This window comes from Purpureocillium takamizusanense, chromosome 1, assembly GCF_022605165.1.
Source record: "Purpureocillium takamizusanense chromosome 1, complete sequence".
Lineage (NCBI taxonomy): Eukaryota > Fungi > Ascomycota > Sordariomycetes > Hypocreales > Ophiocordycipitaceae > Purpureocillium > Purpureocillium takamizusanense.
The window spans coordinates 2,312,303-2,332,709 of NC_063068.1; the positions used below are offsets into that span (position 1 = coordinate 2,312,303).

Below are 20,407 nucleotides of genomic sequence, written 5' to 3' on the forward strand. Positions count from 1 at the left end.
TGTCGCAGCAGGGCCTCTAAATTATAGTGGAGGCTCGCTACCTTGTCCTGCGGTGTGCGCGCGCGTGCTGCAGTGGGTTTGTTAGCAGTGGAGTGGAGGTCGTCAATGGGTTTCCGGCATTTTGCCGCCACGGTACTGGACCTGGCCCAGCACCCTCCTGCCAACCTGAAAGGTGAAGGTCCATACCTAGGTACTAATAAGGTACGGATCTTCTTCCATGCCGTACGAAGTGCTTACTGGCGTCAAGGTAAGGTAAGGTATCTTAGAGGTACAAAAGTACCTACTAGGCACTTTGGGCTGTACAGTACGATACGTACACATGCTGACGCGGCGCTGAATCTGCTGCCTGCCCGCCAATCTGCCGGTCGGTAGTTGGGCCCAGATCCATCACCTCCATCAAGGTCGGGGCGTCCTGACGACTGCCTGGTCTGGTCGCACACCAACAGACTCGCACAAGCACACACACATGCACACACATTCACGGCCGAAAAGCCCTTGCTAACATCATTCTACGTTGCCTACAAGAGGTCCCGAGGCAGCCCATTTCTGATCCACCTGATAGATAAAGTACACAGAACCCATGAATCCTGCACTTTCCTGGTTCCCAAAATAATCCATGACCGTCCGTCCCGTGAGCACCGTCTGCGTCGCTTCACCCAACCCGACCCGAGTGAGCAACGCTAAGCCCTCAAAAATGGACCCCATGCTACTGACGCGATAATCCCGAGTAAACACCCAATCGACAAAAAGACATAGACACGAGCCTCGTTCCCCAGCGGCCCCCGTTTTGTGCTTCGTTTTCCCAGATAGAATATCGTGACGAGAATAAAAGAGCGCGAATAACCCCAGCTGCCATCCCGGGGACCTCGACACGCCCGCGTTGAGGTCCCATCCCATCCCCACGTCTCTTCCCCCCACCAAATCGCCGTGATATGTCGTGCAGCGTCGTCCAGTGGAGGCTGGGCTCCATCAACCCGTCTCATCCACCCGGGCCGGATATTAGAAAAGTCGTACGAGGATGCCGTTAAATTTTGTTGCTGCGAAATTGTACCGTCTCGGTGCGAGGACATTATCTATAAGTGCTTGCTTCCTGCCGGGCATTCTCGTGTGCCCGACACTTTGCATGTCTAGGTCGCCGGACGCGCCCGTGGTAAGTCGTCATAATACACTCTCGGACAAGGGGGCCGTTGGGCCGGCACATGCTCCTATGCGTCCGTCTCCCGGACGCGGGGTTTGTTCCCTTGAGACACCTGTTCCGAGAGCTTCTTGGATCCTTCGTCCGTCAGGATGCCATCGGCACTGACGTGTGTGCTCGGGGGGCTGCAGCTCTGCGGGCTGACACCTTCGTTGGTCAAGGCCGGCGTAGCCGCCGCGGAGTCCACGCCAGTTATGTCGGCCTGAGCTGTGTTGTCAGATAGCTGCGCCAGGTTGCCATCGCCCTTGACGCCCTCGCCCGTAGCTCCGAGACCGAGCATCTTCTCCAGCGCCTGGATCTGGCGCGACGGGTTGGCCTTCTTGATGCTGAAAAACTGGGGCTTGATGTCCTCAACAAGCCCCTCGCGTTCCGCACCCTCGAGTTGGCACAGGAGTTTTTCTGCGCCGGTTAGCCAGGGTCCGCTGCTCAGCATGTGAGAGACGTTCATCACTTACGAATCACATAGTTGCCGTACTGATCGCGCATCATCTGCCCCAACGGGCTCGTCCCATCGCCGCCCACTGTCATGAGCTGCTCTCGAATGCGCGTCCGCTGCTCCGCAGTCCCGTTCTCTATGCATTTCTCGACGACATTGGAGGCAAACTTGTGCTTGGACAGCGTAACCAGCTGCTTCATGACAAGCTCAATCATCTCCTTGCGGTCCTCGGGCTTGCCATTCTGGATGACGTGCTGCGCCACGTAGTTGCCAAACTGATCCGTAATCAGCATGTGCGCAGACGCGTGCAGCTCCTCCATGATCTCCTCCTTGTCCGCCTCGGTACCATGCTCCAACATCCGCTGAATGACCCGGCAGCCAAACGTGTGAGAGGCGAGGCTAGGCACCTGGCCTCGGAGCGAGCTCATGATGAAGTTGATGTATTGCCGCGGCACGAGCTCGATGATCTTTTGAACGACGTGGTTGCCGTTCTGGTCCCTGATGACCCTCAAGATGTCGGGTTCAAGCTCTCGGGTCAGCTCCGCCTGCTGTTCGACAAGCACGTGCTCGAGTGCCTTCTGCACGACTCGGCACGCGTATACCTGCACCGACAGGTCGACGACCTTGCCCTTCATCTTTTCTGCGAGGACCTTCTTCTGGACTTGGTTGCCGTGCTCAAAGAATTTCTGAACAACATAGTTGCCAAAAACATCCTTCATCAGCTGGATGGCATTGGGTTCAATCTCGCGAAAGACCTGTTCCTTCTCGTCACTGTTGGCTGACTCCAACTTTTGCTGGATGAACCTGGACCCGTGCTGATCGCCGCTGAACTCAACAACATGGTTATAGATGTCCTTGAGCTCAATGCGTTTGCTGTTCTTACCGCCGCCGCGAAATTCGTCGAGCAGCGCGCTTCGCATGCCCTTGCCCGGGTCCTGCTCTCGAGAGGGCCGAACGGGAGGAAGGCCCGAGCCGAGAGCATAGGGCGCGGGCATCGCCGCAAGGCCATAGCCGGCCATCAACGAATGATGTCGGAAGGTCTGACCATACGGGTCGATCAAGCCTTGCTGGAACTGGGCTGGTGGTAGGTGAACGTAGGGCGCGTACGGGCTCGCAAAGTACGGCGCATGGAAGCCGGCGGCAAATTGCTGCGCCGGAGTGCGGCGCTCGAGGTCCGCGATTCTCGGGTCTCGAGAAGATCTGTTGGACCAAGCGTCCGGGCTGGGCTGGTATGACCGCGGGCTATTGTTGGACTCCAGGCGATAACTCGGGGCAGGGGATATCCTGTCGACAGAGGGTCTCTTCATGGCGGCGTAGTGGGCAGCAAGGGCATCCGATGCGGTCGTGTCCAAGCCACCAAATCTACCAGCGGGAGCCTCAGCGGTCCAGGGCTGTGAGCCAGGGTTCAGCTGGAATGCCTGCTGCTGGCTCTGGGCATAGGACGACGGCCCGTTGGAGTTCTCCAGCGCCAGTCTCCGGCCGAACTGAGCTGAAACATCCTCCTCGATTTGCTTGTTCATGTTGAACGCCCGCTGGTTCGCGCTCTGGGTGGAGTAGGATGTAGTGTGGTTCGATATCTGGCGCTGCGAGTGGATCGAGTTACTTGGAGTGTGCCCGGCGCGGTAGAGGTCTTGGAACGCCGGAGAGCCTTGAGATTGTCGCGAGGGAGGAAGGCTAGGCTCTCGATGACCGGGCAGGGTCGACAAAGGGTCCATGTAGGCGGACACCGAGTCCTGAGTGCTGCGCTTCTGCGAGGCAAAGGCGACAGCGTAACCATTGGAATCATCGTTGAAGGTTTTGCCGCCGAAGCCGCCGCGGCTCAACATGGGACTCTGCGCGTCGAAGTAGCTAGAGCCGTTGGGCATGGCTCCGTCTCGGGTTCGATTGGGAGAGGTGCTGACGGAGCGGCCGGGTCGGTCGTTGTTGGAGGCTGTGCCCCATGGGTTCGGGGCGGCGCCGGGCCAGACGTCTGCCTCGGAGTTTGCATTGAGGGCGCTGGAGCCGGCGGCGTGGTTGTCTTCGGGATCTGGACAGAGTGTCAGCGGGACGCCGGGTGTGCCAGGGCGCTGATGCATCGAGAGGTCGGCGGGCGATGGTGACGAACCTTTGGTGCTGATAGAACGCTCCCGGGCGTTCGAGAACGAAGTGTTCCAGATGGCGCTGTTGGCGTAGAGGTTGGAGCCAGAGAAGCCAGAGCCCATTGGCTGGTCACGCTTGTCGCCAGACCCGGGGGGCATGGTGAGGTTTGGAAAGCCCCTCGATCGCGTCTAGAAACGGGCAGCGCAATATTGGTTAGCGACGGGCGACGGAGGGGAGGAAAAGAGAGAAAGATGCGAGGTGATGAAGGACGAAACGGAGGCGTCCCTAAGGGGTGGTAAGAAAACCACGGTCGGACGATGCGGTTGCGTGTGGAGGTGAGTTGGTGGTGGTGGTGGCCGTGGTGGTGTTTAGTGGTGGTGGTGGTGGAGGTCTGGGCCCCCAGCTCCCGTGCGGTCGCCCACTGGCCGTGGCTGCCGCCTGAGGTGGGCGCTGGCTGACGGGCTGGAATGGGCTGGGCTGGGCGGGACGGGAGGGAAGAAGGGAGTGGCACTGGCAGCGGCAGCGGCAGAGGCACTGAGACTCGAGAGAGCCGTTGCGGATCAGACGTCGCTGGGGCGGGCAGTGCGCAGAGGGCAAGGGACAGAGGGCGGGCAGCGAGGGCAGGGTCCGCCTGAGGCAAGGTAGGTAAGGTAGGGTACCTGGAAGAGATGGTGTCTGGCCGCTGGGGGTGCCCTGGGGCCCTGGTGCGGGCGCTGAATGGGCGAGCGCGAGAGCATGGGGGCAAGGAAATGTGTGAGGCGGCGGATGAGCGCCGTGCCCCAAATCCGTGTAGAGAGAGATAGTGGGCCAAGCCTCCCTGGGTGGGCACTAGCCTTGGGGCGACTCTGAGACACGAGCCCCTCTGACGTCGTGACCCCAATGCAGACAGGCGAGCCGACGCCAGGCGTGATGACGGCCGATTCGCGGTTGAAATGCGGGCGAGGGCGGCCGTTTGGAGTCGGATCCGGGAGCGATGTCGACGGGCTGGAGGAAGCGAGCGGTCGAGACGAGGGCAGAGGGGAGGAGAGCAGAGGATAACTGACGGGTGCCTTGGCATGGGCGGGACGAAACAGCATAGGAGAACAAAGGGACTTACTTGAACAGCCATGGCAATAAATAGAGACCTGACGGGCACACAGAGTTCGACGCAAGTCGCTGCTTAAACAGTTGCGCGAGAGCCTTGGGCCTCAAGCTTTATGCTTATGCTGCAGAGCAGGCAGACGCGGGCCCATAAACTTCAGACTCCCTGTGAAACCAAAATGGCACGGCACGCGCCACTCGACGGCGAGCTTAAAAGTGTTTGCCGGCGGGCGGTGGGGTCCGGTCCGTCTTTTTCTTCTTGGTCGACGACGAGATGCGGGCGTACTGTGCTGTCTTGTGCTGCACGGTACTGTGCGTGCGTCCGTACGTACGTACGTAGTTGGAGCACCGACGCCTGTCTGTATTTGCTGCGTCTCCGTCGGAAGTGGATGTCGTCGACGGGGCTCTTCCTGTCGCGTTGCTCGTTCGACCCAGTGGGCGGGCAGACAGGAACGAAACTGGCTTTGGTCTAGCAGCGCAAGTGAGCCACGAGGAGCCTGCGGGCGCACAAAAAGAGTCAGTTCAGTAGTAGGAAGAGTAAACGGCACGACAAGGCGTGACACGACACAGCCAACACCACCTCTTTTGGTGACAGGGATTTCAAGAATATCGGTCGGCCACCATAGCCACGGCAGAAGGCCAGGATTGCGGAGGCGGCCCAAGGAAGGCCCTAGACGCGGTCCCACAGCCACGCCGCCTTGCGCTGGTAAGGCTGATGGCCCTAACAACCGAGGAGGCGGCGCGCAAACAAGGGGGGCCGCCGGGGGGGAGGGTCGGTTTGAGCCTTGAATGGTGAATGACACGGGGCAGAATCGACGCAGCCGCGCCTGGCCAAGGGCGTGAAGATGGGGGGTCGCTGTTGGGTACAAAGTACTCACACTGATCTGAAGCAGTCAAAGCTCCCAACGTACACGATCGAAAGCTATGGCGCCTTTGGAACGTCGATGATGAGCCGCCTCTGTTTCAAAAGGCAGGCAGAGCCTTGGTGACGAAGAAGAAGAAGAGTGCGGGCGAACAGGTCTGTGCGTAGGCGCGGGTGGTTCCTTGCGTTTGTTTGAACCTGGGCTTTGGCGCGGGCGGTTCGCGGTTCAATGATTGCGGATGGTGCGTTGACCTTGCGCCGGGTGGGATTAAGTACGTGAATTATTCGACGACATGTACAGCCTGGTCGTCTTTGCTTTTTCTTTCCGGTGGTTCGTGGCGTGTGTTTGCTTGCCTCGTCCTCGTCCTCGTCTTCGCGCTTCTTCAAGAACTGTACTGTGTGTGGATTGTATGTGACGTGACAGTAAGTCGTCGAGCTTGTCGAGCTCGGTGCAGATTTAGACCGAGGGGCAGAAAAAGAAACAAACTGGCAACAACGGCGGCAACGACAAAAGACACATCTATGTCCACGAGTATGTGTGAGGAGAGGATCCAGAGAGGGAAGGGGAGAAGAGGGCAACAAGGCGCCGGGATGCGGTAGAAGTAGTAAAACGGCGAGGCACAAGGGGGTGCAGCGTCCAACTAAGGAGCGAGAGAGCGAGCGTCGGGACGATGCGCTGTTCCCTTTGCTTGCCGTCCTCCCCTCTGTCGCTCGTCCTGGGGCCTTCGGGAATGTGCCTGGAGGAGCCGCCGTCGAAAGGAGCGGCCGGCGGACCAGGGGTAATGCGGTAATGCGCGCGAGGAATGACGCCCGAGACAAGGAGGCAAAGGGCCGCCGGGCCGCCCTCTGGCTCTCTGATGAAGATCAAATAAAGCCCACAGGAAGGGAGGCCAAGGGAGAGTGAGAGCGAAAGAGAGGAGAGCGCGCTAGCAGCGGCTGCCGATGTCACCAGACGTGCGGAATAAGAAGGGCACAATGACCAGAGAAGAGCGGATGAGAAGGGACCAAGTAAAAAGTACGTAGGTACCAAGATACTAATAAAGGTAATGAGAGATTTGAGTGTGGGGGAAGGAAGGAAACGATGATCAAATGCCGAGCTGGAATGGCAGGACAAGAAAAAAAGCGCGGCGACGAGACGGACGAGGTCCAGGTCAAAGTCCGTCGTCTTTTTTGGTGGCCGCGCCGATGCATTATTTAACAGCAGGAGCACCGGCGGGAAAGGAGCGATGGATGGATGGATGCGCTCGCTCGTGTGAGCCTCCCAACAGCCCTCCATGGCTGCACTGCGCTGCACTGGATTGAGGTGTGTGTCAGTGACTTGTCTGGGGGGGGGGGCTTTTTTGCCCCTTCCACGGCCGCTGCTCGACCTGCACCACACGGCAATGCAATCGATCGCCTCGCATGCTGGCGTGTGAGTGAGTAAGAGAGTAAGAGAGTAAGAGAGTAAGAGAGTGTGTGTATGTGTGTGTGTGCGGTGCGTGCGTGCGTGTGTGCGCACGCGCCTGCTTAGGTTGCTTGCTTGCTTGCTTGCACGCCCGCCCGCCCGCCTGCCGGCCTGCCTGCCTGCCAGGTGCCTCCCCAGTAAGGTAACTACCTACTAGGTACTCTGCTTGCTCCATGGCTGTCCGCCGTTGTACAGACCAGCGCAAGGGTGCCACGAGGGGGGCAGTTGGACGACGAGGGCCAGGCAAGGGAGCCGCCGCCGTTCGTCAACCACGACGCTACCGAGTTGCTGACGGGATGGATACACAATAACTCAAGAACCGGACGGCACGGGAGGGGCAATGGGGGCTCGGGCTCGGGGGGAGGGGGAGGGGGGGCATGGGGGCTCCCGCCCGCTGGAGTAGGAGCGGCGGGCGATCAAGGAACCTTGGACCGCCATCGTCGTCTCGCATGGCCCCCAGCGACACAAACCGTCGACCCCCTCGAGGGCATCGCCTCCCGCATCACGGCAAACCCCCATCCCATCATCGCGTCGAGACAATCGCACACGACGGTGCCATTTCCAGATCCGAACCAACGCTGGCGGCATGGCCGGAGGTGCGGAGTGGGCGGGTAGGCAGGGCAAGGCAGGGCAAGGCATGGCAAAGGCTATGGCATGGCATGACAGGGCAGGGCAGGGCAGAGGCAGAGGCAGAGGCAGAGGCAGAGGCAGAGGCAGAGGCAGAGGCAGGCTCGAATTGGCGCGCACAGCCCGTGCGACCAGGAAACCCTCACCTCAACGACTCACCGGGCGCGCTGCTCGGTGCCAGATGCGAATTGTCAAACAGAAGCGCTTTTGGTGCGAGTATCATACATGTACAGAGTCGTGTGTGTACGCTCGCCTTCGCCCCAGCGACGGTGACGGACCGAATGGCTGCATCCCAGCAACGGACGAGGCCAGCCAGACGCATCTCGGCCGCCCGCCCCTCGACTGGATTGCCCGCCCGTCGCCTCGTCGCTTCCTTGGTCGCTGGGGCGCGTCGTCGTCGAGACAAAACGCACAGGGGTCGTGGGTCGCGGACCCCAAGGGGGCAGAATTCCAACGCCGTCGCCCCAATCTCCCCTTTGCACCCGCTCGCCCGCCCTTTGGCGCCAGAGGCGAGGTAGAGAGACGTCGAGCGACGCCGTTGACTCCACGGCCCCACGAATCGAATCGAGTCGAGTCGAGTTGACCCTGCAGAAGCGCGCGGTCAGGGGCCGTTCGGCCGACGACCGCCAGCCTGGGACGACGACACAACACAATGGCCACCGACCGCCCTGGCATTTGCATTTACATTTACATTTACGTGCTTCGTACGTGCAGCCCTCGAGCCAACAAATCGCCCGGCCGGTGCGAAGCAAGTACGTACGAGTAAACGTAAATCCGTCGAGACGGAGCCCGCCCCCATGACAGGGCGTCACCCCCTGGCCCGCCCCCCAGGCGGCTCGCCGCCGTCCGTCAAACGCCGTTGTTCCCCGGTGCGCCGTTGGCAACTACCTGCCTAGTAACACGGTCCCCGAATGGCATTCGAAACGTACGTACCTACGTAACCCGTGAGGTATTCGCGTGGGTGCTTCTTTTCAGGGCCAAAGATGGCACGGGTGCGACCTCGCCCGCATCCACACATCGTCCGCTTCCTTCGCATGTCTCACTCTCCACCTCCTTCCCCACGTTACGCTGTAAGAGACAAGCGAAGGGCGGCCCATCGCGTCTCGTCGCCCTGGCCCGTCTCTCGGTGCATTTATCTGCCGCCGTCCCCTTTGCCCTCGTGAGCTCCCGTGTCGTGAGCAGGTCCACTCCGGGCTCGATAGTTGGCGATGCGCCTCCTTGTGTCGTTTTCCCCTTCCACGTCGTTCCTGGTTGTGTGTCACCATTTTCCATAATTCTGAGAGTCGGCTGTCAGAGCCAGTGAGTGAGTCGAGGGCAACATGCCGGTGATCTCGGTCAACCTCTGTGGAACTCCTGGGCTCCTGCCCGAGGCCTTGACAGCTCAGACTCGGTGTGTGCTCCTCGAGCCCAATGTTCCGTCTCTGGAAGCGAGTTGATCTCCAAGACCACCACGCCGAGCCCACAGCCGCCCGACGGGACGGTCCCCAGCGCAACATCCCGAGTCAGGGGATCACGCATATCTGGACTGCCTGGACGGCCTGGACTGCGCCTGTCTGGGCCGGCAGACCAGGCGAGTCTGCTCCGAGGAACGCAGTCCCGGAAACCCTGCCTAATGAAATTGTGCCGTGTCCCATGAGGCGAGTGCCAGTTTGGAATGCGACAGGTGTATCCTGTCATCCTGTGTTTGCCTGCACCCGCCGTGGACATTTTCCGACAAGACACATCTCACACCCCACACCCATCCGTGTGATACATACTCAGTCGCACTTCGCGACCAAGGCGATGTACGGTATCGCGATTGTCAGTGAGTTGATGCGCTCCCTCTCGCACGCCTGGCCGCCTAGTCTTCGGTCCCCTCAGCTTGGTGTAAACTTGCTAACCCAGTTCGAGCGAATCGTCAAGATGGCAACGGACAAGCGAGTAGCACGCCATATGGGGGCGTCCCACCGAAGCCTCACTCCAGACGAGGCACAGGGCCGCTTCGGTGGAAGGGAAGTAGAGTAGCAGGTGAACGTCTGTAAGAGGACACGCGCTAGGTCATCAACGAATGAAGCCGACGGTTAGGCCCCGGATGGCACAGTAAAACGTCGCTCACGTTCAATGCGACTAGCCAACCGCTGGACATGCAGGTTGCGTCGTCATTCTGATCAGCCGGCCTGACGTCTCGCAGTGTCGACGTGGCGGCATGCGGCGAGGCTGCTGTCCGCGTCTTGACCAAAAGTCCATGATGCCTGGCTCTGGCAAACTTCGCAACTCTGCCTGCGCCCACGACCGAGAACATGGCGAGGCCATGGAAGGATGGCTCGCCGCTGCATCTCACGACGGCCGCCTTGGTTGAACGTCTATTTTCGGACGGCTCGTGACATGGTGCTGCTGCGAGATGCCTCACGAATGCTGGGCGGTCCGAGACAGGCCGGTTCACCGATGTGCTGTTGCGGGACGACCGGGGGCGCTTCCGCGGGGGACGAGGCTGTCACGGTTGCAACTCTGGTGTGGGGTGTTCGTGTTGCAGCGCATGTGACTGTAAAATCCGGTTGCGACCGAGAGGTTGGGGTGGTGGACGAATGTGACTCTATATGTTGGTGTGATGGATGTGGACGGTGGCGGGTTGTGCCATGCCGGGATGCGGCGGCAGCGGCGGCGGGTCGACGCAGAGAGGCGGCACTCAAAACGCAGAGGTAGAAATATCCAGTGATGTGAGGGCCGTCTGCTGGCGGCTCGTGATGCGATATGGCGTGGGCCACGGGACAGGCGGGATTCCCGTGGATGGCATCCAGGGAGTTTGATGCGTTTCGCTACTGGCGGCGGGGTTCATAGGTGGTGCGAAAATATGATGTAACGTGCGGTCACTCCCGGGTAGGGAGCATGTCTTGCGCGTGTGCTAGCATCACGACATCCGGCCGCTGGCGGCAGCTGCCAACGATGGGCAACTACGCGGCCGTAGGAGAGGCCGCGGATGGGATAACACCACGGAGGCAGATGCTGCCTCGAGTGCCCATGTGAAACCAGCCACGAGAGTGCTGACCACGTCTCGCAACTCAGCGCCTCCGAGGTTGATGTCGTTTCCAGAATTCAACACCTTGTGCACTTCATAGCGAGAGGTCGCGACGGTCTGCCACGATGTGGGACAGTGATCGTTTTCGTACTTCGTAGTTGTTTATTACGGTGCGACGCGGAGGTCGTTGTTGGCGGCGATGGGCACGTCTTGAACAACGGATTTGCTTGCGTCTATGTGTACAAAGTATAGTATCCGTGACGGAGCAAAGGGAAACGCAGTAGCAGGTCTGCCGACTCACGTGTGGTGACTGATGAGGCGGGCGGCAAAGCCGACGAATGGCGTGCTGGTCGCTTGTACTTGGTCATGGCTCACGTTTGGACAAGGGGACGAGCAAGGCCTAGGCAGAGCCACCATCATCACCGTAACGAACGGGCACCCGAACTAGCATCAGCAAAGTACTATATATACATACGAAGTACGAAGTACCTAGGTAGTAGTACGAGCACATGGGAACTCGTTCATGTCGTATGTACTACCTACGTTGCCGCCCGCAAAACCTCCACTGTTCATGATTCATCTTCTTCTTCCCACCGTTTCTTCACCATGGACGTTCACCTCCCCAAACGCATGGATGACCTACGGCCAAGCCCGCCGCCATCCATCCATCCATCCATCCATCCATCCATGCCAATGCCAGGCGGGCGCACAGCCATCCAGTAGGGGCAGTTGCGTCTTAGTGGCCTCCCCCGGGGGCTCGAGTGTCCTCTTAGCCAGGGGCACGGCGCCACTGATAGGGCCGTGGCCCGCTGGAGCTCTGCTAGCGCCCGCACCCGGCGGGTCGTGATTGGCCCCCCTGTCGTCGAAACGCCAGCACCGCGTCCAATGGGCGTGCCTGGTAGCGGCCCCTGCACCGCCCCGTTCGCAGGCGGGCGGGCACCTCATTTCATTTCCCAGGCCCTCCTCTCCCTCTCTCTCGTTCTCGGGCCTGACTCGATTTGCTTTTCTTACTCTGCCCTGCCTGCCCGACTGTTTGTTTGTTTGTTCCTCTCCTTCGTCAACACCATCGCCAGGCCGTTGCTGTAGCTCGGCTCGCCAACCTCGAGGGACGCGTCGTCGCATCCTCCAGTCCTTCGTTTCTTCCTTCATTCATTTGTCCCTCGGGACCGCCGCCTCTCGCTCTCTTACGACTAGACTCGGGACCCGCCCACCCGACTCACTCCCTTCTCCAGGATCGTCCGGCTTCATTCCTTCAGCCGGCGTCCGTCCAGTCCTTCACCGTCGCACCGCCTAGGTCGCAGACACACAATTCATTGTCGAAAAGACTCGCCGTTTGCCATTGTTATGCGTGCGTAACAATTTCGAGCCAGCTTTTTGGTAGCATCCCCCGTCGTGTGAGTCGACCCTCCTTGCTCCTTCGCCTCCTGTCCGCACCCTCCGCGTCACTGGCATGCTATACAAACCATATTGCATTGCACCAAGCTTTCCTGCCAGGGCGTGCGAGGCACGACTGCTCGCAAAACAGCTCACCCCACCTCGCGGGAGTGAGACGGGGCCACAATAGTCTGCCTGCCCGTCAATGACATGTTCGACAATGCGCGACAGCAACCCAATTGTGAGCATCGCTAACCAGACCATTTTACCTTCCGTTAGACACCGACCTCTTCCCTTCATTTATTATCGACTACGACGCCGCCGCTCCCTTCGCTCCTTATATCGTGACCAGCCATGGCTCCCACCAACTTCATTCGTCATACCCTACTGAGCCCCTTGGCTCAGCAGCACTCCGTTCTCTCTCGCCGCGCCGACGCGGTTGCGAAGCCCTGGAAGCCCATCGTCTTGCCCGGGTCCGACCGCATCTTCATTCCTTCGTTCCACGAGATCACTCGTCGCTCCGATGGCAGCGATGGCCCCGACAAGATGATTAACCTCATGCTTGTCATCCTCGGCCTCGTCTTCTTGGCCCTCATGCTCGCCTCCCTTCTCTTCCTTGCACAGCGCCGTCGCCGCCTCATGCGCCAGCGCATGCAGAGCCTAAACGCCCACAACGAGGTTAAGCAGACGTCCAACCACCGGGGGTTGACCATCGAGACGTCTCACAACGGCCGCTCGAGCATACTTTACATCGGCCGTGACGGACAGCCAATGCTGCAGAACCCCAACTCTCCGCCACATTCGCCTGACAACGTCCCCGAAATCCACATCACTTTCCCCGATGAGCAGGACGACCAGGGTCGCTCCCGGACAGGTCGCGTGCTCGTCGTGCGTGTCGGCGACAACGCTACTGTGGGCCTCGAGCCAATGCATGAGGAACAGTTGCCGGCGTACGAAAAGGAGGCCAAGGGCCAATTCCAGTCTATCGACATGGACCAGATTGGCGGTCTGAAGGAGAAGGACCGCAACCTGTTTCAATGATACGACCATTCTCACATAAAGGCCCTACGTTTCCCGACACGCCGATGTCACGTTTTTTTTTCTTTTCGCATTGCCCAGGGGGAATCATGAGGCGCCCCGCGGCGTGCCCTACCTTGGATAGGCGCTATCCAGGGCAATCATCAGTTCGACGACGGTCGCCTTTCACCGCAACTCCCGGTTCACTTGTTTCGGCTTGGCCTAGCGTGTAGCCTGGAACTTGCGCTCTCTCATTTCTTCATTTTCTCAGACTTGGATGAACGATAAAACAACAGCAAAAAAAAAATCGCAAGCAAAAGCATGTGTACCAGACATGTTGAATCGTCTGACCACTGCGCACTGCCATGACAAAAGTGCGAGCGGAGGGTGCCATGCCCCACCGCGTGCGAATCGGGGCGTTCTGGCTGTCGACATATGAATGGCCCTGCGTGGCATGGGTTTTGAGGCTGCTGCTCACGCGGTGACGGCCGCGGCCGCCCAAGGGACAAGCAAGCGGCACTGGGTGCCGGACAAGTACATACACTGGCCGTGCCGCGCCGCTCACACCCTAAGACGACTGTAATAAGGGAGTGTGCGCGTTGGCGGACCGCCCTCTCTCTGTGGCATAGTTGTATATTCGATAGTGTATAATTATACGAGGAAACTCTTGCCCACGGACACGGACGCTGTGCCTTCTACGGGGGGACTGTTTGTTTCCCCCAAGTTGTCGATTATTATGTATGACGGCCCCCGTATGCTAGTGTGAATGAAACACAACGATGCTCGTCGCTCGGCCGGTCTAGAGGGTAGTCTGCAAAGCCACTTCCTTTGCGGCGGCATGTACTTCGTATATTCTCTCTCCACTAGTGGCAGGGCCCGCAAGTTAGAAAGAGGTAAGTGACTCTAAGCCCATCTGCGCCACGCATTGCTTTAAGTTTCATGTTTCGCTTTGCCACCCGCAGATCCCCCCATCTCACAGGGCACATGTCGCGCGCCCCGCCCGTGATGTGATGATTTATATACAAAAGGGCCCGGTATCGTTGCCTCAATACAAAGGACAAAAGCTCGTCGTCCGATCAAGCTATCCATACCCCTGGTGCCCGTAATTCGGCGGCGGCGGCGGCGGCTGCTGCTGGCCGTTCAGGTACTGGCCTCCGTATCCATCGACGAAGACACCCTGTGGCGCCATCATAAAGGCAGCGCCAGGCACTCCCTGTGCCTGTTGGTGATACATGGCTGGGTCAATGCCGCCGTTCATCGGTAGCATGGACAGCCCGTTGGCTGGTGCTGCATCCGGGTGGCCGTTGGGAAGGGCGGCGGTTACGGAGCCCATGCCTACCATGGTGGTATCTGTGTCCATGCCGCCGCACATCTCAGACGGGTCCATGGAAGCGCTTCGCGCTTGAGCGAGAAGTAGGGGAATACCGGGCGTCCCTGGCTCGATGACGAACCCGCCTGACGGTGAGTTTGAAGTACTGGATGATCCGCCAGTCTGCATCTGTGATGATCGAAGCCACCTGTCGGAACCCTGCGTGTCCGGTACCATATTCGTCTGAAAGTCATCCAAGGTACCTGCGGCGACACTTTCGAGAAGAAAGTCTGGCCCGGGGAGACGCCCATCGCCGTTAGCTCGCGGCTGAAACGCCCTGTCCGGTGACTGTCCATCGCTGACCTTCCTGGTCTTGTCGTAGTGGTCAACGAGAGTCTTGTTGTGTTCGTACTGGATGGAGGTTAGCACTGCGTATGCATGTCGAGAGAAGAGCTCAGAATTTCTTTTGGGGGGGGGGGGGGGGGGCGTCATACCGCTTGCTGAGCTATCGTCAAGATGTCTCGCCAAGGCTCAGTCATTCTCTGAACCGCTTTGATGAGGAATCGTATGTGAGACTCATCGACATCACCCATCCTCCACAGCGGCGCGGTTGTCTCACGGGTAATGTCACGATAGAGCTGATGCTGCAGGGCTATGAGGAGCACGCGCACACAACTCGTCCCAATTTGAATGGTAGAACAGTCACCGGCGAGCTCGAGCCTGCCCGTGTCCCTCATCTGGTCCACCTCGTTCTGGATAGCGTCGCAGAATCGACCAAAGGACATGGAGTGCGCCACGGCCTGTTTCTGAGAGCGAGCTATGAACTCTGGCGGTAGCTTTCGCAGAATCTCGACCGGAATCTTTTCCTTTTGGCCGGGAAGAAAGTATCGGTATAAGTCGATATGGCTCCCGGCAAGGTGACAGTGGAGAAAAACATAACCTGGACGCTCCTCCATGGCCATGTAGCGTGAGACACTTTGGTCACTGAGCAGGACATCAGTAGGTAGGGACGCATGAAAGCGCGTAAGCTCGTTTTGCAGTCCGTTGATGTCGGCCATGATCTTGGACGCATCAATATGTGAAAAATTGGTTCCAGATGCTGAGCAAAGCCTTTTGGTGGTGCTGCTTGCCGTCAGCATCTCTTGTTAGAAATACTCCCCCCCCCTGGTAGCTTACACCTGAATGCGATGCCGTAAATCGATGAGGCGGATTTGAAACGCATGCATGTTGATGGTTCTGGGTACTCGACCCGGTTTGTCGTACAGCTTCTCTGCTACTACGGGTCGATTTTCCCTGAATGCCGTCTCGTCGCAGGGCAGAGGCATCTTCATGATGTCGGCCCGGCAACATATGTACTCGTCGTATCCCCCAGCGAGGAGGCGATCCACGTGGAAGAAGTGCCAGCCTATGCGTCGGAGACATTCCTGCTGAATAAATGTTCGGCCTGGAGGCACCACGTCCCAGTTGATGCGCAGGCCCAGCATGAGTCGGGTTGCTATCCCGAAACATTGCCAGACCTTGGCAAACGAGCCTTGAACACAGTTAAAGGTGATATTGAGCGCAAATATGACGAGCGACTCGTCGGAAAACTTGTGAACGTTATGGAAAAGGTACAGCTCGACGTGGTTGCTGCACTTGAGACCAAATTCGCGGCCGCTTTCTGTCGGATTCACGAAGAAGCTCGCGAGAGCACAAATGGAAGCCGCTTGAGCCGGATCGAGTGTTCCTGCCTAGAAACTAATCAGCTTCGGAAACACGGCACCGTCCCGGGGGCAGCTCTACCTCGATTTCCTGATACAGTGTCTTGGGGTGAAAGTAGCCCTGGCAGGGAAGCCAATACAGGTTATGCATCAAGGCATCCACATGGCGTAGTATCAAGTCCTTGCGTGCGAGCAGGTCCCTACACCGCCGCAGAGTCAGCGAAAGCATATCGACTGTGGGACACAAGTCAAAGGCATACTCTGCGTTCAGAGAATTCTGGTCCACCAAGAGATTGAATGCGCCCACAGAGTTGCCCGACGTGGGCAGGGGACTAGCGGCGTCGTCTGGTGACAGCTTGCTCGACGTGGAAGAAGCGACGTCGGACAACTTTGGTGCGCTTTGGAAGCGAACATTGGTGAACCTTCTTTTGGCTGGAGTGTACTCGCAACTGAGGTTACTGGCCTCGCACCTCTTGCAACGAGGCAGGTCGCCCGAGCACTTGGTCTTGTGCGAGTGACACTGACTACAGGCCCGCTGTGCCCTTTTCCTCAACGTGCCCGCCTCTGTGTGGCTATGCGAAGGCGTTGTTCTGGAGACTGCTAAGCGCGTCAGACACATTATGCCCCCTGCACGATCCGTGGGCCTGCTCACCAGTGGCGTCCTCATCCTCGTCGATAGTAAAGCTGCAGGCTAGCTCGAGTCTTGCACAATTCGTGCATGGCCCGTTACCTGGGTTTCCGGAACATTTGACCTGGCAGAGGTTGTCAAGCATCAGCAAGCGGACTCCGTGGACGTTGGATGCGGCTTGGGGGGGCTGCGAGCTGGGCGGCGACGACAGCCACGGCAGCACTGTGGGCTGGAGCTGGCAAGGTGCATGCCAGTGCCACAGACAACCGACGGACAACCAAAGCCCCAGGCATAGGAACGAGTAATTGTAGCGAAAGCAGCGTTGCACAAGAATGGGGCCGGGCCGGCAGATAGGTAGGACCTTACCTTTCGCAGCCGGCATGTGCGACAGCAGTCGGCCAGGACGGGAGCGGCGCGGCGACGCTTTGGGGGAGGCGAGACCGAGGGCGAGGCCGACGCATTGGAATTCGCGCCGACTGGTGCGAGAAGCGGTAGCCCATCAGCGTCGCGGGCGGCCGGCGGATCCATGTACGGAGAAGGCGAATGCGAAAGACCGACCTGAGGCGAAGCGGAAGAGAGGCATGAGGAAGGGCCCACAGGCGGCGGCCGAGAGCCCGGGGCGAGCGAGAGGCGAGGTATTGTTGGTTGTTAAACAGCTACAGCAGCAATGGCGGCCGGGGTTGCGACTCGACGGGGCAGGTTCGGGGACGACGACGACGACGACGACGACGACGACAACGACTGCTGATTATGAGCGAGAGCCGAGAGAAGGAGAGGCGAAGGGACAAGATACGCCGGACGTAAAGGTGAGTGAGGAATGAAAGAATGGACAGAGGGACGGATGATGGATGGATGGATGGACTGATGGAATCAAGCCAGGAAAGGCAATGCAGCCTATAGGCGGTCGGCGGATGGGTCCCCAGGTCGGCTCTCGCCCGACGGTGCCGAAAAGATGCGTCTCCAGGTAGGTGGTGGGAGGGAGGGAAGGAGGGGGTGGAGGAGAGGCGATGTGAGCCCACGGGCAGGCTAATAAGATAGGATGGGATGGTGTGTGGCTGAGGCTTGTTCGGCAGCAGAGAGAGAGAGAAGGGGAGGAGGAGCACGAGGCAACGTCGGGCGTGGATGCGGATGCGGATGTGATGCGATGCGATGCGAAGCAAATGTGGGTGCGGGCGAGCCTCTGCTGAGGCTGACTGCGAGCGTGGCGACTGGACTGACGCACGCACGGCAGCGGGAGCAGAGCAGATAGATGGATGCTACACACCACAACGGGCCAACAACGTGGGACCTGGTGAGAGAGAACCTGGACCGCGGCGCGGGGCCCGGGGCGCCGTGCAAAACCCGGGCGGCCCACCGGCCCAGCCCAGTCCAGCCCACCGCGTGGCCGAACGAGGGTTGGGGGTGAGACGGACGGCACCTGCTTCGGCGGTGGCGATAACTACTAAGCTTGTTGATACTACGACCAGTTACGAAGTAAGCACTTAGTCGTAACTTAGTAGACCCAAAGTCCGCATGTCCGATCATGTAGTAGTAGTAGGTGGACCGCGCCACTTCCAGCCTGGTTTCCGCCCTCCTAGGCCATCGATATCGTTCCTGGTACGGGTTCGGATGGGCATGCCATCATCCATGGCCACCCGTTGGTCTCGTCGCAGCCATCATCAGCTTCTCTGCTTGCTTGCTTGCTTCCTGGCTCGTTGTGCCCGCTCAGTATATGTGTTCGGCCGAGCCGGTTACCCAAGGCCGCCGACGTTGGCCCAGCCCAGCCCAGCCCAGCCCAACGCACATAGCGCCTTCCCATGTCGTGCGTGTGTGCGCGTCCTGCCTGGCCCGGTCGACAAATGCCGGCCGAAGCGGGACCCCGTGGCCGAGCCTGCACCGCCCAAAGAGCCCCCAAGCTCTCCATCTGGTAACTTACTAAGTAAGCTAGGGGGCACTTCCAAAGAAAAGGCACGTCTCCATCGCGCGCTCTCGGCGACATGCAAAGCCCGGCCGCCAAGACCACTTTGCCCCCCTGCACGCTTTGGTGACGCCACAGCGGGCGAGACCCGATCACGCATGAGCCTCCTCCAGCGGACAAGACCTGGGGCTGTCTTGTGTGACCGAATTGGCGTGCATCTGCCCTGCCCTCAACCGAGACTGCATTGCCAAAGTCGCCCGCCAATTGTGACGTATTATATCTCGTCCGCCCTTGGCCATGCGCTGATCGTAGCCCCTGCCATCGGCCCAAACCCCCGTCGAGGCCTCGTGGGTGCGTCGTGGCATGGCCAATGCCCAAGGCCAAGCTGTCGGATCCAGCGGGACGCCAACGGATGTGCTCGCCTCATCATCCTCTCCTTGGCTGCTCCGCCGCCTAGTCTTCATGGATCCCCTTTCCTCCCACCCCATCCTCCGACACAAAGTCCACGGGCGATGGGACCGAACGCACGCGGGGGGTTCCGCGGCCCTCGGGCCAACACCTGTAGTGATTATTTTTTATGCAGGGTATTCCGCTTACAGTATATTGCCCGACTCGACCTGGTTTGCAGCACTGTTGGCCGACCTGCGCTCGCTCGCGTTGGGCCCCAACATGGCAAGCCGAACCAGCCTTCCTGATGGCCGGCAGTACTGGAGTGGCGCTTTCGGTAGTCAGTTGTCTTGCTCGGGCTGAGGCTGCAGTTGGTCGTCTCTGTCAACGGCGACCCTCAGTCCGCACGGGCGACCAGCAATTGAGGGCTTCGCCAAGGCGTGTTGGACAATGGGGCGATGTCGTCCGCGCCGCAGAAAAAGAGGTTTTGGGGCTGGCTGCAGACTACAGTGTAGGTAAACGCCGCGATTCCTGCGGGGTCGAGAACAGCATTGCAGACCGGCTCGTGTGTGATCGTATAGCACCGCTGTTGTTGCTCGAGCGGGTGCGCCAACCCATGCCCGCCTCTCAGTTCGCTTGCGCTGCAGGTCTGGCAAGCTGTGGGCGCCGCGGAGCCTCTCACCATGTCGCGCCATGGCGGGTGTCGCTCTTGGTTCTTATGTGCTCCGCACCTGCAAGGTTCGCAAGCACGGCCCAGGCCGTTCGTCCATGGCCTGTCACTGAAGGCAACGAATTGCCCGTTTGGTTTTGGTAGCCCCGAGAGCCGGGGAGACCGGGGAAGCTGGCGTCTGGTTGGCTTTGCTGGAACCTTTGCGCGGCGGGCGGCTGCATCAAGCCACAGACAGACCTGGCCGGCGAGCTTGCCTGCCCGGGGCATTAGTACCTATCACACCACGGCCCAGGGAACTGTACTTTCGCACATACTGTACTTCGTACGTCTCGCGCTATGGCCGTACCCAGTCGTCAACGGCCGTCGCATCCTGCCTGTCGGTGCATAGGTTGGTTGGTGGAATGCATGGAAGCGAGAGGGGCCGACTTGTGCATGCATACCGAGTACGAACGTACAGGACAGAGCCCTCGAACACATGGCCTGTTCTTCTGGCTGGCGTGCTTGCCGCGTGACTCGACGACGACTCTGGCAGGGCTTGGCGTTGTTCGGGTTGAACCGTCGTTGGACAGGTCGCATCTGCTTCGTCTGTTGCTTGTCCGGTCTCAGCGAGCCTCGGGCTGAGCCTCATCAACAAGTCGCGCCCCGACCTGTGCCAACGTCGGTAGTGTATGGCGCATGACAGCGGAAGAAGCCGTCATGGCAAATCG

At 59.5% G+C, this 20,407-nt stretch overlaps 4 protein-coding genes across 7 annotated transcripts; 1 reads left to right on the forward strand and 3 right to left on the reverse strand.

The window, feature by feature from the left end:
- Positions 1-493: 493 nt before the first annotated feature.
- On the reverse strand, positions 494-7,381 carry PUF3 (mRNA binding protein puf3). Of its 4 annotated transcripts, none has more exons than XM_047981596.1 (5): positions 5,669-7,381; positions 4,807-5,287; positions 3,736-3,898; positions 1,651-3,657; positions 494-1,594 (listed from the first exon to the last, which is right to left on the reverse strand). In XM_047981596.1, exons 2-5 carry the CDS (start codon positions 4,816-4,818, stop codon positions 1,206-1,208), a joined length of 2,571 nt encoding a protein of 856 aa, XP_047837556.1. In that variant the 5' UTR covers positions 4,819-5,287; positions 5,669-7,381; the 3' UTR covers positions 494-1,205. The 4 variants fall into 4 exon arrangements, with proteins under 4 accessions (XP_047837556.1, XP_047837554.1, XP_047837557.1 ...); XM_047981594.1 differs by having other exon boundaries at positions 3,736-4,748; positions 5,669-7,189; XM_047981597.1 differs by having other exon boundaries at positions 4,370-5,287; positions 5,669-7,189.
- A 5,065-nt stretch (positions 7,382-12,446) lies between these two features.
- Positions 12,447-13,133, forward strand: JDV02_000750 (uncharacterized protein; the record flags this gene model as incomplete). Its single annotated transcript, XM_047981598.1, has 1 exon — positions 12,447-13,133. The coding sequence occupies one exon, from the start codon at positions 12,447-12,449 to the stop codon at positions 13,131-13,133; it is 687 nt and encodes a 228-aa protein (XP_047837558.1).
- Positions 13,134-13,835: 702 nt separating this feature from the next.
- On the reverse strand, positions 13,836-17,877 carry JDV02_000751 (uncharacterized protein). The gene is made up of 7 exons (XM_047981599.1): positions 17,113-17,877; positions 16,771-16,870; positions 16,379-16,715; positions 16,201-16,318; positions 15,595-16,148; positions 14,913-15,540; positions 13,836-14,829 (listed from the first exon to the last, which is right to left on the reverse strand). Exons 1-7 carry the CDS (start codon positions 17,272-17,274, stop codon positions 14,191-14,193), a joined length of 2,538 nt encoding a protein of 845 aa, XP_047837559.1. The 5' UTR covers positions 17,275-17,877; the 3' UTR covers positions 13,836-14,190.
- Positions 17,878-18,795: 918 nt separating this feature from the next.
- On the reverse strand, positions 18,796-19,131 carry JDV02_000752 (uncharacterized protein; the record flags this gene model as incomplete). Its single annotated transcript, XM_047981600.1, has 1 exon — positions 18,796-19,131. The coding sequence occupies one exon, from the start codon at positions 19,129-19,131 to the stop codon at positions 18,796-18,798; it is 336 nt and encodes a 111-aa protein (XP_047837560.1).
- Between the last annotated feature and the right edge of the window lie 1,276 nt (positions 19,132-20,407).